At 39.3% G+C, this 16,865-nt stretch overlaps 1 protein-coding gene across 5 annotated transcripts in view; it reads left to right on the top strand.

Moving 5' to 3' along the window:
- The first annotated feature begins 744 nt into the window (after positions 1-744).
- The window catches only part of OCIAD1 (OCIA domain containing 1), a 29,927-nt gene continuing 13,806 nt past the window's right edge, over positions 745-16,865 (top strand). Inside the window, exons 1-4 of one of the 5 annotated variants that reach the window (XM_008969043.6) lie at positions 745-849; positions 2,071-2,133; positions 2,850-2,930; positions 12,084-12,137. In XM_008969043.6, coding sequence (XP_008967291.1) covers positions 2,076-2,133; positions 2,850-2,930; positions 12,084-12,137 — 193 coding nt within the window. In that variant the 5' untranslated portion in view covers positions 745-849; positions 2,071-2,075. Of the gene's footprint in view, positions 948-2,070; positions 2,134-2,849; positions 2,931-12,083; positions 12,138-16,865 lie in introns of all 5 variants that reach the window. The other 4 variants (XM_008969044.5, XM_063603824.1, XM_063603825.1 and 1 more) reach the window with 4 other exon arrangements.

The raw sequence follows: 16,865 nt of genomic DNA, 5'->3' as shown, positions 1-16,865 counted from the left end.
TATATGTAATTCCACTTTTCAGGTGAGAAAAACCGTAGCCTCAGAGAGATCACGGTACCCTGCCAGAGGTTGTAGAACTTGTTGGAAACTTGGATCAAGAGGGTGTGACAAATAACCAGGTATGCATGCTTAAAAATTACTTTCTACTACTTAGCCTACAGGCTCAAAGAATGAAATTATCTCATAAAAGAGATAATTTATAAAGTCGCTCTCAAAAGAGGGACAACAGAGGGTTCCGGAACGTTCCCGCCAGCCGCCACGAGAAGACCAGAGAGGTGCGTCACAACAGTCCAAAGTCAAGCCTACCCCCAACCCCCTTCCCCGCCATCCGGGGAAGGGGCGGGGGAGGGTTCTTGGTCCGCCGCTGTCGCCTGCGCAGTCGCAGTGCGGCTCGTGGCCGCAGCTGCCTGAAAGAGAAGGGCAGAGGGACGAGTATACGCATGCGTCTATTCCTAGGCTGCTCGCTCTCAGACCCGCAGTGAGGTCTGACGTCATTTCCTGCCGTAAGTATACAGTGCCTCCGGGTCGCGGTCATTTTGAGCCCCTGTCTGGATGACTTCTTGCGGCTGTTCTACCCCTCCCCCTCCCCGCGGTACCTTGCACTTTTCTCCCTCCCTGCCCCCTCTCGAGTCCACCCTCCGGGCCTTCTGCCCCTGATCGCTTGGTTTTCCTTGCCGTCGCCTGCTGCTGTCGTCGGGAGGTGGGTGAGGTGAGGCAGACAGCCCCGTTGTTGCCCTCCGCGTATTCCCTCACCACCTTTGCGGCCATCCACGACTTTCGCACCTTCCGCCATTTTCCTGCCTGTGAGGGTGGACAGATCGCGCTCGGGTCTCGGCCTCCTGAGTGCCGGTGACTGCGGGAGGCGACGGAGTGCTTCTGGGGGTGTGAGCTGGGGAAGTTTGTGGTCACGGATGCGTGTGGGGTTGCTGCTCAGTCTGTAACGGCAGGTGGGAGACGGACACTGGGTGGAGGATGGAGTGCGGGAATCAGCGGTTGTAGGCCGCTTAGGCTTTAATCCAGCGTTGTTTTGTGTAAAGAACTTAAAATGGTATTGTCTTAAGCGCCGTGTCAGCCCTGACAGTCTTCCTGGTGTTTCTAGGAAGGATGCCGTTATGGGAAATAAGAGGGTTTCATTTTTTCTCATACGGTTGTAGGGTAAAGGTAGTTTATTCAGCAGGCTCCATCCATCCATGAATTCAGCTGACCTTTTTTATTTCTTTTCTCTAATTAAGGGGTTGGCATGTAGTAGGCCTTCATGGCTTATTGACTGAATGAATTATGGAAGGGCTCAGTTGCTGTCCTCATTGTGTATGCCATTTCCTGTTTCCATGCAAATTGTTTTTAAAATGAGAATAATCATGGTCCCACGTAAACGTTCTGTAAAATACAGTTACTTGATCTGTTGGTCTGAGTCCCAATATATGAGTTTTTAAAAAAAGAACCAAATAAAAAATGTATATGCTTGGAATTTTATGCATTTTTTTCTTATATTCTTGGGGTGGAAGGAAATTTGGAGATACAGAATTTGCTGTTAGTTTTACCTCACAGGGAGAAGGATATGTCGTCTTTGTTATTCCATAATTTTGGAGTGCTCCTTTGTGGGAGAGGTTGAATGTTTCTGATGATTATTTCATTTTTTAATATGGAAGCTCAGAAATGACTTGAAATTTTTTTTCTCTTCTATTTTGGGGAATTATCCTAATCATTGGGCATAGATTCGAGAAACGACCAAAACATAGGATGTGAAAGAACCCACTTTCAGGAGGAAAAAATACGTCTGTTATTTTATTGATATCTTGATAGTAAAAAAAATTATAAACTTATAAAACGCATATGCTTTTTCAAGTAAGGGACTTAACCTGAATAGTGAGTTCCAAATTAATCAGTAGGTCTGTTACTTTTTCATCTAGCTATTTACATGTGGAGTACTTAAGATATAGTAGTGTTTAATAAATATTTGTTGATTGATTGCTGTGTAGACTAGTAGTTTTACTATATCATACGTCTTGATTTACTTTGACCTATCTAGTGATAGTTTCTAATACTTAATATGTAATGTTTTTGATACAGGAAAGATGAATGGGAGGGCTGATTTTCGAGAGCCGAATGCAGAGGTTCCAAGACCAATTCCCCGTAACTATCTATTAAGTATTTATAATTAGAAGCACTTCCTATGTAAAGGAATTTTCACTGCCTTGAGTAACAGTGGCAGGTGGGCTGGCTTCATGGGCATGTGCAGACAGCGCCCCATACTTGGTTTCATGTTCTAGTCTTGTTATCTTGAAATTCATAATCATTTGGACAAGGAGTCCCACGTTTTTATTTTGCACTGGGCCCAGCACATTAGGTAGCCAGTCCTGACTAGCAGATAGTAGCATTAATTCTATTTGAAGTCAAAGTTTGTTGAAAATGTATAAGTGGCCTGGCTCGGTGGCTCATGCCTGTAATCCCAGCACTTCGGGAGGCTGAGGTGGGTGGAACACCTGAGGTCAGGAGTTCGAGACTAGCCTGGCTAACATGGTGAAACCCCGTATCTACTAAAATACAAAAAATTAGCCTGGCGTGGTGATGGGTGCCTGTAATCCCAGCTACTCGGAAGGCTGAGGCAGGAGAATCGCTTGAACCCCGGGAGGTGGAGGTTGCAGTGAGCCGAGATCGCGCCATTGCACTCCAGCCTGGGCAAGAAGAGTGAAACACTGTCTCAAAAAACAAAAAAAGTGCATAAGCCAGTTGTTTTATTATTTGAGTTTAAAAAATGGGTGTCTCGTTAATATTTAGGCTAAGATAATTTTTCAGACTTAGTTTTATTATGGATAATTTAATGTTTTCTGATTTTCCCTGGTAAAAAGACATAGGGCCTGATTACATTCCAACAGAGGAAGAAAGGAGAGTCTTCGCAGAATGCAATGATGAAAGCTTCTGGTTCAGATGTGAGTTCAATTTTCTAATTAATATAATTTGATCCAAAATTTGTACCTGAAATTTTGACTTGAATTTGAACCTGAAATTATAATAACTCCGTATAGAACAAATTGGCAAACTTTTTGCATAGTGTGGTTGTTGTTAAAAGAGATTAAGGAGATAAAGGAATTGCACACATTTTAAAGTAATTATTTCCAGATTTTTAACAAAACCATGAGGTAATTTTGTTGATAATAGTAATAGTTAGCATTTACTGTGTGTACATAGATTATATAAAAACAACCCAATAAGGTTGATAACTATTATTACCCTCACTTTACAGGTGAAGGAATTGAGGTTTAGAGATGTTAAATGGCAACACTTAGTGTTACACAGGTGATAAATTACGATGTTTGGAGTTGAAAACAGGTCTGTCTGAAACAGATTTTACTCTTAATGCTTTTAACCATTATATAATAGCAGATTAGTTCCCATTTTATCATTGTGAAATGTTGTTATACTACCAGCTCTTGATTTCTGACTAAAGAAATATATATATATTTGTGTATATATATATATCAAGATTGTATTTTTTAAATACAGAGATTGTTGGAAGCAGTATACAAAATATACTCTCACTATTTAACAAAGAATTGGTATTGCTTTACTTGGAAACTGTAGTCCTTTCAGATAAAAAGGAGGATGAATTTTTTTTTGTTTTTGTTTTTGTTTTTTTGAGATGGAGCTTCGCTCTTGTTGCCCAGGCTGGAGTACAATGGTGTGATCTCAGCTCACTGCAACTTCTGCCTCCTGGGTTCAAGCGATTCTCCTGCCTCAACCTCCTGAGTAGCTGGGATTACAGGCATGTGCAACCACGCCCAGCAAATTTTTCTATTTCTAGTAGAAGCGGGATTTCACCATGTTGGCCAGGCTGGTCTTGAACTCCTGACCTTAGGTGATCTGCCTTGGCCTCCCAAAGTGCTGGGATTATAGGCGTGAGCCACCACGCCTGGCAAATTTTTTTTTAAAAAAGGCAACTTGGCACGGTGCCTCATGGCTATAATTGCAGCACTTTGGGAGGCTGAGGCAGGAGGATTGCTTGAGCCCAGAAGTTCAAGACCAGTGTGGGCAACATAGAGGGGCCTTGTCTCTACCAAAAATGAAAGAAATTAGCTGGGTGTGGTGATACGTAGCTGTAATCGCAACCATTTGGGAGGCTGAGGCTGAGGTAGGAGGATCCCTTGAGCTGGGTACATAGAGGCTGCTGCAGTAAGCTATGATCACATCACTGCATTCCAGCCTGGGTGACAGAGCCAGACCCTGTCTCAAAGAAAAGAAAAAAAGGGCAACTTAAGCCATTAAGGAGGATGTATGTTTTCATCAGTCAGCCTGATATGTATGCTTAAAATGTGCAAGGTACCTGTTGGGAAGATAAGTTTTATGAAAGACAGACTTTGTCCTGAATTAGTTTTCTTTTTTGTTTGCTTGTTTTTGTTTTTGAGACGGAGTCTCACTCTCTTCCCCAGGCTGGAGTGCAGTGGTGTGATCTCTGCTCACATCAACATCCTTCTCCTGGGTTCAAGTGATTCTCCTGCCACAGTGTCCTGAGTATCTGGGACTACAGGCGTGTGCCACCATGCCTGGCTAATTTTTGTATTTTCAGTAGAGACTGGGTTTCACTATGTTGGCCAGGCTGATCTCGAACTCCTGACCTCAGTTGATTCACCTGCCTTGGCCTCCGAAAGTGCTGGGATTACAGGTGTGAGCCACTGCGCCTGGCCCTGAAGTAGTTTTATATGTGGTGAGACAAAGCTAATACATGAAACACTTAGAGATTAAGTGTGTAACTGCAGAAGACTTTTTAAAGAGATAAATTAATTAGAATTGACTTACTGAAATTGAAAAATTTGAATAACTTTTGAGATTTTAAAACTCAAAATTTTCTCAAAATTTTACCAAATTTCAATTTGGTAAAAACTGAAGCCTCTTACAATTTTACAGTTGTGTTTTTCTGTAACATAAGGTAGAATACCTGAGTTGGAAAGAGACCTTTATTTGTTTAGCAAGCAATACTTTAACAACTTTATAATAGTACTACAGGCCAGGTATGGTGGCTCACACCTGTAATCCCAGCACCTTGGTTTTGTTTTGTTTTTTATTTTTGTAGATACTAGGTTTTGCCATGTTGCCTAGGCTAATCTTGAACCCCTGAGTTCAAGCGATCTGCCTGCCTTGGCCTCCCCAAATGGTGGAATTTCAAGCATGAGCCACTGAACCTGGCCCCAGCACATTGGGTGGTTGAGGCAGGAGGATCGCCTGAGACCAGGAGTTTGAGACCAGCCTTGGCAACATAGTGAGACCCTGTCCCTAATCCCCCAACAACAACAACAAAAGAATTAATAGTTAATAAGTAGATAAGTGAAGAGGAAAGGTGGAGTAGCATTTGGAAGAAAGGAGTAGTGAACAAAGGCAGAGTTTGCAATAACTTCATCTCTGCTGGAGCCATGAGCCTGAATTGATTGGAACAGAGGTCTTTCATTGAGGATAGAACATAAAACATAGTAATGAGTTAAAGGTTTGATCCATTATATCGTTTAGGTTCTTGAGCAGAGGGGGGTGATATGTAAGGTTTTTTTTAAGGAAGGTTAGTTAACAGTGTGCAAGATGGGTAGAAGGGTGAGAAGTTGTACTTGGTAAAATCTGTTTTGAGCTTTTGGCAGTAACTTAGGCATATATATGTAGTCAACGATGAGATATAGTTGATTAGTGTGTCATTTGGACTGGAAAAGATGAGCTGGCAACGAAAGACTTTTTAAAGGACAAATAAAAGGATTTTTTAAAAAGTTCGACTAAGGGGGAATGAAGGAATGGTAAGAGGGAGGTAATAGCTTTAAGATAACCAGCTTAGGAGACTCAATGATACCTCTGAATTAAAGGTTCAGTTAGAAGGAGTTCTTGTTTGAAGATGAGTTTAGTTCAGACGTTTTGAGTTCATGGTGCAACATTCGATTGTCGAAGATTTCTAAGCAACTAGAGATAGAAACAAAAGCATACATGAAAGATTAGTTTATTGTGGAGTTGTGTTGGTGAATTCGCCTATAAATTAAGTGTAGAGATAAAAGCATAAAACTGATAATAGTTTCTGCCCTGTGATTAATACTTAGGATTGATAGAATAAAGGATAAAGTTTGGATAGTACCCATGGATAAGGGAACAAGTGATAGTGAAAGAATCAACAAAGACCAAGAGCAGTTAGGAAGATAGAGGAGCTCTGATAGAATCTTTGTCATTTTATCCACCAATATTCAGAGACTTGCAGGTATTTCAAGCTAGAAATAACCTGAATAAGAATTAGGTGATGATGTCCATTTTAAAGTTATGATGACTATGCATCTAAAACAGTTATTCTCAACTGGGAGCAGAATAACTGGAACGAGTTGAGAATAATTGTTATAGATGCATAGTCATCATAAAGTAAGGGCTTCTATAAAATTTTCATGGCTCATTAGAATGGGAATAATTTCTTTCTTTTTTTTTGAGACAGAGTCTCGCTCTATCCCCCAGGCTGGAGTACGGTGGTGCAATCTTGGCTCACTGCAAGCTCCGCCTCCTGGGTTCATACCATTCTCCTGCCTCAGCCACCCGAGTAGCTGGGATTACAGGCGCCTGCCACCATACCTGGCTATTTTTTTTTCTATTTTTACTAGAGATGGGGTTTCACCGTGTTAACCAGGATGGTCTCCATCTCCTGACCTTGTGATCCACCTGCCTCGGCCTCCGAAAGTGCTGGGATTGCAGACGTAAGCCACCGTTTTTTTTTTTGTTTTGTTTTTCTTTTTTCGGTTTTCTTTTTTTTGTGACTGGGTTTCACTCTTGTTGTCCAGGCTGGAATGCAATGGCACAGTCTTGGCTCACTGCAACCCCTGCCTCCTGGGTTCAAGCAATTCTCCTGCCTCAGCTTCCCAAGTAGCTGGGCTTATAGGCGCCTGCCACCATGCTCAGCTAATTTTTGTATTTTTAGTAGAGAAGGGGTTTCACCATGTTGGCCAGGCTGGTCTCGAGCTCCTGACCTTGTGATCTGCCCACCTCGGCCTCACAAAGTTCTGGGATTACAAGCATGAGCCACTGTGCCTGGCCAGAATGGGAAGAATTTCTTAGAGAACTTGGCTGTATACTCTAGCAACAGTTCTTTTTTTTTTTTTTAAATCTTTGAAGATTATATAGAGTAGATAGGATAAAATGATCTATTTTCAAGTCTTGATGACACAGGATTAAGAAAAAGGCAAGTGTGATAGAGGGGATTTCGGATTATTGTAGTGTTGGGCTAACGGTTAAATAGATGCTAAGGTGTCCAGATTTATTTCTGGCTGATAAATGTATGCTGTTGCAGGTGTTTAACAATCTAAATAGCTGTGACAGGTTTATGCCAAAAGTACATTAAAGGGTAGTGAACAATGTCAGGATGCCCATGTATACCAGACTCTTAATAGTGGGACGTGTGGTATATGAACAGTACAAAGCTAAGTGATTTCTGTGCATTAAAACAGATAAATCACAGGTTGAAAAGACAAAAAGCGGCTGGGCTTGGTGGCTCACACCTGTAATCCCAGCACTTTGGGAGGCTGAGGCAGGCAGATCACCTGAGGTCAGGAGTTCGAGACCAGCCTGACCTATATGGTGAAACCCCGTCTCTACTAAGAATACAAAAATTAGCTGAGCGTGGTGGCAGGTGCCTGTAATTCCAGCTACTTGAGAGGCTGAGACAGGAGAATCGCTTGAACCCGGGAGGCAGAGGTTGCAGCAAGCCAAGATCGTGCCACTGTACTCCAGCCTGGGCGACAGAGCGAGACTCCATCTCAAAAAAAAAAAAAAAAAAAAAAAAAAGACAAAAAGCATGTAATAAGGACAGGCTGGAAGACAGCTTGTTAATTTTATACCATATCTACATTACTGAGAAATTACAGCAGCCAAAAAATTACTGTATTAATAGGTAGCATTTGACTCTCAAAACAGATAACCAAGATGTTGTTGCATATTATAGCATCAAACATTGAAATGTAGAAGCTTGGTTGTAACCAGATGATAGGAAGTTCAACGTATAATTATCAGAAGGATGATAATCATACATAGGAAATTTTGTACTTTAACATTTGTACTTTCGAATTAGATAGTCTATGCTGTATGTGACATTTATGTAAACAAATAATGGCATCTGTTACTTTGGAGAGTATCACCTTGATTAGAAAAAGGTGATAAAAGCATTTACGAATTTATAAAAAAGCACTTACTAAGGTAATTTTTTATACATTTTTTAGGTCTGTTAAAATACTTATCCTGTTCTAAAATTAGACTTGTTGATCTAGGGACCATTCTCTTTCCTTAAGATAACTATGTTTCTATACTGACCTACATTCCATTAATCTGAAATATAACTATGAAGGCATCTTATTTCTAGGTGCTTAAAATCGTGACCCTATGCACTGACCTAAAATCACTATGTCTGTGCCCAAACACACAGGTAGTGAAGACCCTGTGCATATAGGGTCAGTTTATTGCATATTCATGTTAAAATAGTTCTCAAACTCCAGAATTACTAAAAAGATGTATCAATTCATATTTGTATCAGCTGGAGTCTATGAATAATATTTCATATATGTGTACTACTAGTTTTCAAATGATACAGTATAAGAGTGATAAGAGTATGGGCCGGGCATGGTGGCTCACACCTGTAATCCCAGCATTTTGAGAGGCTGAGGTGGGCGGATCACTTGAGGTCAAGAGTTCAAGACCAGCCTGGCTAACATGGTGAAACCCTGTCTCTACTAAAAATACAAAAATTAGCCAGGTGTGGTGGCACATGCCTGTAGTCCCAGCTTCTTGGGAGGCTGAGGCAGGAGAATGGCTTTAACTCGGGAGGCAGAGGTTGCATTGAGCCAAGATTGTGACATTGCACTCCAGCCTGGGTGACAAAGCGAGACTTCATCTCAAAAAAAAAAAAGAGTATGGACTCTGAGGCCTGATTGGCTGGATTCAAATCCCAGCTCCACACACAGTAGCTGTGAGATTTTGGACAAGTTCCTGAGGTCTGTGCTATACTTTTCTTATCTATAAAATGGGGATAACTGCCTAGCTCATGAAATTATTATAGGGATTAATGCAATTTAATTGTGTTGGCTATCTTTATTAAATAGCTATTAGTGTTATTATGATTAATGAAATAAAAATTTTTATTGACTACAGTTAGGAATATAGAGTAGCTTTTTGTTACTGTGAGGGGAGAAGAGTTCAAAGAATTGTAGGGATTCTTGTATATATTGAATATAGTTTGGGACTGTGGTAATAATGTGCACTAGGTTTTGGTCAGCAGTATTACTGATTTGCCTATAGAAACAGATTATTTAACAAAATAGATATTACATACTGTAGTGGAAAAGGCCACTGACTAGGGAGTCAGGAGACTTGGGTTCTGATCTCAGCATTACCACAAACTAACCAGCTGTGTTGCTTTGAGCAAATGACTTGTCTTTTCTGGATTTCATTGTACTCAGATTGGAATGAGGACTAGATAATCTCTGAAGCCTCTTTCAGTCTTACCATTGTCTTTTTCTGTGACATAAAGTAGAATACCTGAGTTGGAATGAGACCTTAGGTCTAATCCATTATTCCTTTATAGCATGAGAAGAAGCTATGCAAAGACATTGTGGTGAATGGCAGAACTAGTACTAGAATCTCCTCGAACAGACTATTACTCTGCGTTAAATGGGGAAAGCATTATCCATTGTAGAAATGGCCAGCTAACTCATTGCCTTTTATTCTTATATGATTCTTCAGTGCTTCATGTTGCAATCCTTGAGTCAAGCTGGAGAAAAATGATTGCAAATTGTACTGGTGCTGTAATTAAAAGGGATTTGTCCTTTGCAAAACCTTAAATGATAAATGATAATGCATGAAGGCATTCTAACTAGCCAACATTAAAGAAACCATATTTCCAGCAAAGGTAAAATCTGTTAGTAAGTAGGATAGCATGAATTCAGACCTTAGCGTTTGTGCAATTTGTGTGTGATGGCAAAGTTAATGCCCTATTCCAAAGTGATGGATTTTAATCATGAAATCTCTAATAATTCAAATGTCTTAATTACTTTGGTTCTTAAATTGTCCATATATGGTTTAGACCAGAGTTGAACAAACTAGCCCATGGACCAAATCTGTTTTTGTATGCATGAGCTAAGAATTGTTTTTACATTTTTAAATGGTTAAGAGGCTGGGTGCAGTGGCTCACGCCTGTAATCCCAGCACTTTGGGAGGCTGAGGTGGGCTGATTACTTGAACCCAGGAGATCGAGACCAGCCTGGGCAACTTGGCGAAACCTCATCTCTACAAAAAAAAAAAAAAAAAAAAAAGAAAAAAGACAAAAAATTAGCCAGGCATGGCGGTGCATGCCTGTAGTCCCAACCACTTGGGAGGCTGAAGCAGGAGGATCATCTGAGCCGGCAGGTTGAGGCTGCAGTGAGATGAGATTGTACCACTGCATTCCAGCCTTGGTGATAGAGTGAGACCCTGTCTAAAAACATAAAATAAGATAAAATGGTTAAGAAATCAAAGGAAAAGAATATTTCATTACGTGTGAAATTACATGAAATTCATATTTTTGCATCTAAAAATAAAGTTTTGTTGGAACACAGCTACGTTCATGTGTTTTTGGATTGTCTTTCGGTGCTTTTGCTTAAAAACGGCAATTGAGTAACTGGGACAGAGATTGGCCCACAAAACCCAAAATATTTACCATCTGGCTCTTCATAGAACGTGTTTGCCAACCTCAGGTCTGGAACAGCACTGTCCAGTGTGGCAGCCAGTAGTCACATGTAGCAATTTAACTTTAAAATAACTTGCAGTGAAAGGATATAAAGCAAAATCATAAAAGGAAAGGGAGCATGGGGTGAAGTCCGGCGGAAACCAGGTCCCAAGAGTTCTTTTCCCAGGGAGTGTAAATTTCTCCAACAGCTAGTCGTAACAATGTGTGAAGTTGTATCTACCCGGGGAACTCATTAGAGACTCAGTGCCCACAGTTTTTATTGGGGGCTGGTCACTTATTCACCCTCTGCCTAACAGGTACCAAAATTCCAGACTCCTAGAATGAAAGCAGATGTTTGGCATGAACTGTATTTGTACAAACAGTTTGGGCACAGTGAGCCAATTACGCATATCAATGGGGGGAACTGTTTACCAGTCAAGTACCAAGACCAAATTGATCGCAGGGTTGGTCACTCAAAGACCAACTTCCATTATCATAAAAAATTCTGTTAGACAGTGCTGGTGTAAAGAACAGTGATTCATAGCTGTTTTTAAGTTATAGCCCCCTTTGAGATTATGAGTTTTGGATTTTTCACTCTCGGTTTTAGGCATATATATATATAGATGTAATATTTTCATATAGTTTAAGGAGTTCACTAGTTTAGAAGAAAGAACATAAGTGTTTAAAATATGTGCTTTTTAATTTTTGCCCCAGCCACGGTATGATTACGGTCAAATATGTTTTGTATTTTGGTTTAGACGGTATAATAGAGCTTAAAAGCTTGAGATCTGGTATCAGACAGATTTTATTAGAATCTGTAACCAACCATTCAACTAGTTGTTTGGCCTTGAGCAAATTACTTAACATCTCTAAGCTTCAGTTTCCTTATCTTTAAAAGGGTGGTAATAACATTATCTACCTTATAGAAATATGATAAAAAGTATAATAAATGAGATAATGCACATAAGGCGCTTAGCATGATGCACAGAATTTAGTCATTACTCAGTAGTGGTTCTTACCTGTAACTTGTTTCTTACCTCTCCTTCATTAACTTTTTCCCCTTCTCTTACTTCAGAAGTAATTTTGAGTCACTTTTACTGTGTTGTCTTAGTTGATGCTGTTGATGAACAGCTGGCTATTTGGAACCTAAGCCTAGATGGTTCATGAATTATATTGTTTAATATTTTGTGATGTTTTCTTAAATTTAAAATGCTCCTTTAATTTTTCCACTATGTATACAGTACAGCTTTTAAAAATGGAAGTCTTTTTTAAAGGTCTTAGTTATGCAATATAATTCCTAGATGGTTTTACTGCTATTCATTTATCTAATGAACTTTAGACAAAATCTTTTACTTTTGTTGATGTTAACAAGGTCTTTTTCTTCCTATAGCTGTGCCTTTGGCTGCAACAAGTATGTTGATTACTCAAGGATTAATTAGTAAAGGTAAATATTTAAAATTTGAATTTATTTAGCATTTTGGATACCATGTTTGTTTTGTGGTATTTTCCAGATCTTTAGAAAAAGTAAAGATAACAATGTATCATATTAAACACTATGTAGAAATTCATTGATGAATTTAAACGTTTTATCTCTGTGGACCCACTGGCTCAAATATCATGACTTGAGAATTTCTCCTGCACTAATAGCATCATTAACAATCTGCAAGAGCAAGAAGGTAACTAAACACCAGTATTAGCAGGGCAAACCTGGTCTAGGTGGGCCAATAGCAACATTATTGCCTAGGAGCTTGTTAGAATGCACATTCATGGGGACCAGGAGTCTGTGTTTTAACAAACTCGAAGTGATTCTTATATAATGATTTAAAGATCAGTAGCTCTCTAAACCAGCTTTGTCTGATCACCTGGGGCGGATGAGTGGCGGTGAGTTAGCATTATTTAAAAAATCAGAATCTCAGGGGTCTGGCAGGTGATCTATTTTTAACAAGCCACCGAGGAGACTTTCTTGTCCTAAAGTCTATTGGCTCAAATAGTACAGTAGTGGAATTGAGTTTAGATTGAGTATTAAATGTCTTGAGTCCTGCATTTAAAATGTAGTGGAGTAAGCAGTAGAGTTGCTTAATTCCTTTACTTCATGAACTATGTATCTGGTAATGGGAAGGTGTCCCAGAAAAGGATGGTGACCTTAGGATGGCCTGGAGGCCTATTGTTTTAATTAACTGGCTCCTTCAAAAATGTGACTTAATGATTGGAAGATTTAGCCTTTTCACATTAGGATATGATGTATGGTACTTAGTTTTGACACAATTAGTTGATAAAAGTAGTTTTGGAGGCAAATGAGAGGATTTTTTGGGTAAAAATTTATTTAAGGAACTTCTGAAGAACTTCATTACAATACAGTACCATGACAAAAATCTTAAACATAGAAGCGAGTCAAGATGTATGCACTTATATGTCCTTAAGACTAAGCTGTTTTATAGACTGAGATTGGTTCTGTATTGTGAAACAACAACAACAACAACAAAACAAAAAAAACCCCACTTGAATTACATTCTTTGTAGGAAAAACTGGCACAGGGATGAAATTACAGTGTTTATTATTGTTCTGCTTCTTTTATCTATTTTAATCCAGTGTGTCATTTAATAATGATTGGAGCTAGGTATGCAGAAGGTTACACAAAAGAATTTAATAGCTGCTAGTAGTTCACTGGAGGAAACAAATGGATGTGAACATATGTTGAAGCAAATAGAAAATTTAATTACATACTTAATAAGCTACTAAATTGTATAGTAGAGACTGTAAGAGTTGTAGGTGTTCAAAGAAGAAAGATCTTTGTAGGGCTGTTGTAATCAAGGAAAGTTTCTTGAAAGAAGTGGGTTTTGAAGGATGGGCAGGATTTAGATTAAATGAGAAGAAAGAACATACCAGGAAGGCGGGACCTGATGATGAAGACAAATAGGCATAACTATTGGGAGAGGCAATCAGGACTGAATTGAAGAGACAAAATCATGCAGGGAGGAGTGAAAAATCCATTAAATAGCTGAAGTAGAGCCAGGAGAAATTATAATTTGGATTAGGTTATGGAGAGGAGAAAGTTTTTTAGAGATTTTGGGTTTAGGTGCAGTTGAAGACTTTGGGCTACTTGAGGGTATGGTAGAAGTGATATTGGGAGGCCGAGTCGGGTGCATCACAAGGTTAGGAAATCGAGACCATCCTGGCCAACATGATAAAACCCCATCTCTACTAAAAATACAAAAAAATTAGCCGGGCGTGGTCGTGCGTGCCTGTAGTCCCAGCTACTCAGGAGACTGAGGCAGAAGAATCGCTTGAACCCAGGGGGTGGAGGCTGCAGTGAGCTGAGATGGCGCCACTGCACTCTAGCCTGGGCAACAGAGCGAGACTCTGTCTCAAAAAAAAGGTAAAAATTGAGAGAGACTTTAAGAAAAGAATTTGGAATCCACCAAGACATTTTGCATTTAATCAAAATCCCTGACATTTTGTACAGTGGTCCTTTTGTGTCTGTGTGGATTGGTTCCAGGACCCTCCAGAGGATACCAAAATCCACAAAAGCTTAAGTCTCTGATATAAAACGGCCTAGTAAAGTTTACGTGCATATCTGCCTGTATACTGTAAATCATCTCTAGATTACTTATAATACCTAAGACTATGTAAACACTATGTAAACAGTTGTTATACTGTATTGTTTAGGGAATAATGACAAGATACAAGTCTGTACATGTTTAGTAGAGATGCAGTTTTTTTTTTCTAAATATTTTCTATCCGCAGTTGGTTGCAGAACGTGTACATATGGAGGGCTGCCTGTATCCCCTTTCATCCACAGTGTGTCATACTCCACATGGTCTTAGATGTTCCTTCTGTTTCTTCCTGATCTGCCAAAACCATTTAAACATGCTCAGGTCTCTTCTAACTTGAGAACATTAAAAAGAAAAAAAAATCTTCCCTCATTTGTTTTTCCAGCTAATCCCAACTGCCTCATATTTGAAGCCAGAGGCAGACTTCATGAATGAGCCCTTCACTTTTTACTTCGTTTAACCCATTGCAGTCAGTGTGAGACTATCCATATGTTCTACCATTTATTGGAACTTTTCAAAAGTTCAAAAACAAACTTTTCAGAAACAACCTGTTTGTTGCTTAAATATGATGGACAGTTTTTGTTCTTGACCAACGTTACATAACTTTAACCAGTTTTTCTTGAAATAGTCTATTCTCTTGGCTTCCATGATGGCATATTCCTAACATTTTTCTCCTACCTCAGGTGATTCCTCTGTTTCATGTTTTTTGAGTGTCTGATATGTACTATACATTGTTATATAGCACTAAACAACAAAAATTCATTACCTCTTGGTGCTTACATTCTTGTATGGGTTTTTTTGTCTAGTTGTTTTGGAAATGTTGGTGTTACTATATTTTGGATATAATATATAATATGTATGGCCCTTCTATAGGCTCCTCAAACAGAACTCAACCATTTTCCAGAAAACCAATTCCTCCTTTCCCTTCATGACTGAGTGGTGTTAGTACTATCCAGGAAACTGGGACATTATCCTTCACATCTATCCCTTATCTGCCTTGTCCAATTAATGTCTTTTAGCTCTTAAATGTCTTTATTAACTATCTACCTCCATCTGTACTGCCAGCATAATTAACGCAACCATATGTCACAAAGAGTATTGCGTTAACCTTCAACAAATCTATTTGCTTCCATTCTTGCTACTTCTCCTTAGGAAAATAAGCTATTTCTAGCACCTGACAGAGGACATACATAGTGCACATAGTACTCAAATATTTGAGGGGATGAATAGCAACCATGACACTATTATCTTTGTCTTAACTCTCTCTCTAGACTGTAAATTCCATGAGAGTAAAGAGTGTGTCCTGTTTCCTGTTAATATCCAGTATGTAGTGCCTTTATGTTGTAAGTGGTCTATAACTAGTTGGTGACAGTATGAAGGAACAACTTTTTAATGTAAAAATAGAGATGTTCTTACCATCTTCCTTTTTCTGTTGTCATCCCAGTTCTTATAAATGAAGGAACTGAGGCTAAAGGCACAGATTAGTTGTCTGTTTTTGTACTTTAATTACATGAAATCATACACTGAAATATTCTTTTATGTAAGTTCTTTCAACATGGTGAGATTCATCCAGTAGCATGCTGGAACTGGTTTGTACTGGCTCCTGAGAATTGGTTGTTAAATTTTCGGGAACTTTGGCAAGCTGGTTTTTAAAGTGTTGGTAGTTGGCCGGGTACGGTGGCTCATGCCGGTAATCCCAGCACTTTGGGAGGCTGAGGCAGGCGGATCATGAGGTCAGGTGATTGAGACCATCCTGGCCAATATGGTGAAACCCTGTCTCTACTAAAAATACAAAAAATTAGCTGGGCATGGTGGTATGCACCTGTAGTCCCAGCTACTTGGGAGGCTGAGGCAGGAGAATTGCTTGAACCCAGGAGGCGAAGGTTGCAGTGAGCTGAGATGGCGCCACTGCACTCCAGCCTGGGGACAGAGCGAGACTCGTCTCAAAAAAAAAAAAGAATTGGTAGCTTTACACCATGGAAACTGACAAACATTAAAATTAGAGCTTTTTATAGGGAGTGCTGGTTTACCAGCACATCATTGCACTTAACCACATTGTTGCATGTAGTTGCCCTATAGTTTTCCTCTGTGTGAATACACCAGTTTATCTATCTGAACTGTGCATTGATAATTGGTAGTTTTCAATTTTCACTGTTACAATTAGTTTTGCCAAGAATATGGTGCCTTTTGATAGACATTTTGCTGGGTCATAGATTTTGTATATATTTATTTAGCTTTAGTAGATATTACCAAACTATTTAGACCAATGTATACTCCTACATTCTCACCAACACTAGCTATTTTTATGTCTTTTATGTTTTAGCCATTGTGGTAAATAAACACTAATATTGATTGCATTGTGGCTTGAATTTGTATTTCCCTGTAACCAATGAAGTTGAAGACCTTTTCATTTGTTTATACTTCATTTCAGCATATCTTTTTCTGTGAAGTATCTGTTTAAGTCTGTTAACCATTTTTCCATTGTATTGTCTTTTTTCCTATTGGTTTTGTGAGACTTCTCTGTATACTTTGGAAGTGAGTCTTTTGTCAGATATAGATATGGTGATTATTTTTTCCCCACTCTGTTTAACTGTAGTTTTCAGTGTTAATAGAGTCCAATT

This window comes from Pan paniscus, chromosome 3 (genome assembly GCF_029289425.2).
Source record: "Pan paniscus chromosome 3, NHGRI_mPanPan1-v2.0_pri, whole genome shotgun sequence".
NCBI classification, from domain to species: domain Eukaryota; kingdom Metazoa; phylum Chordata; class Mammalia; order Primates; family Hominidae; genus Pan; species Pan paniscus.
Note: the sequence above shows the minus strand (reverse complement) of the source record. Positions and strands in the feature narration are given on the sequence as shown.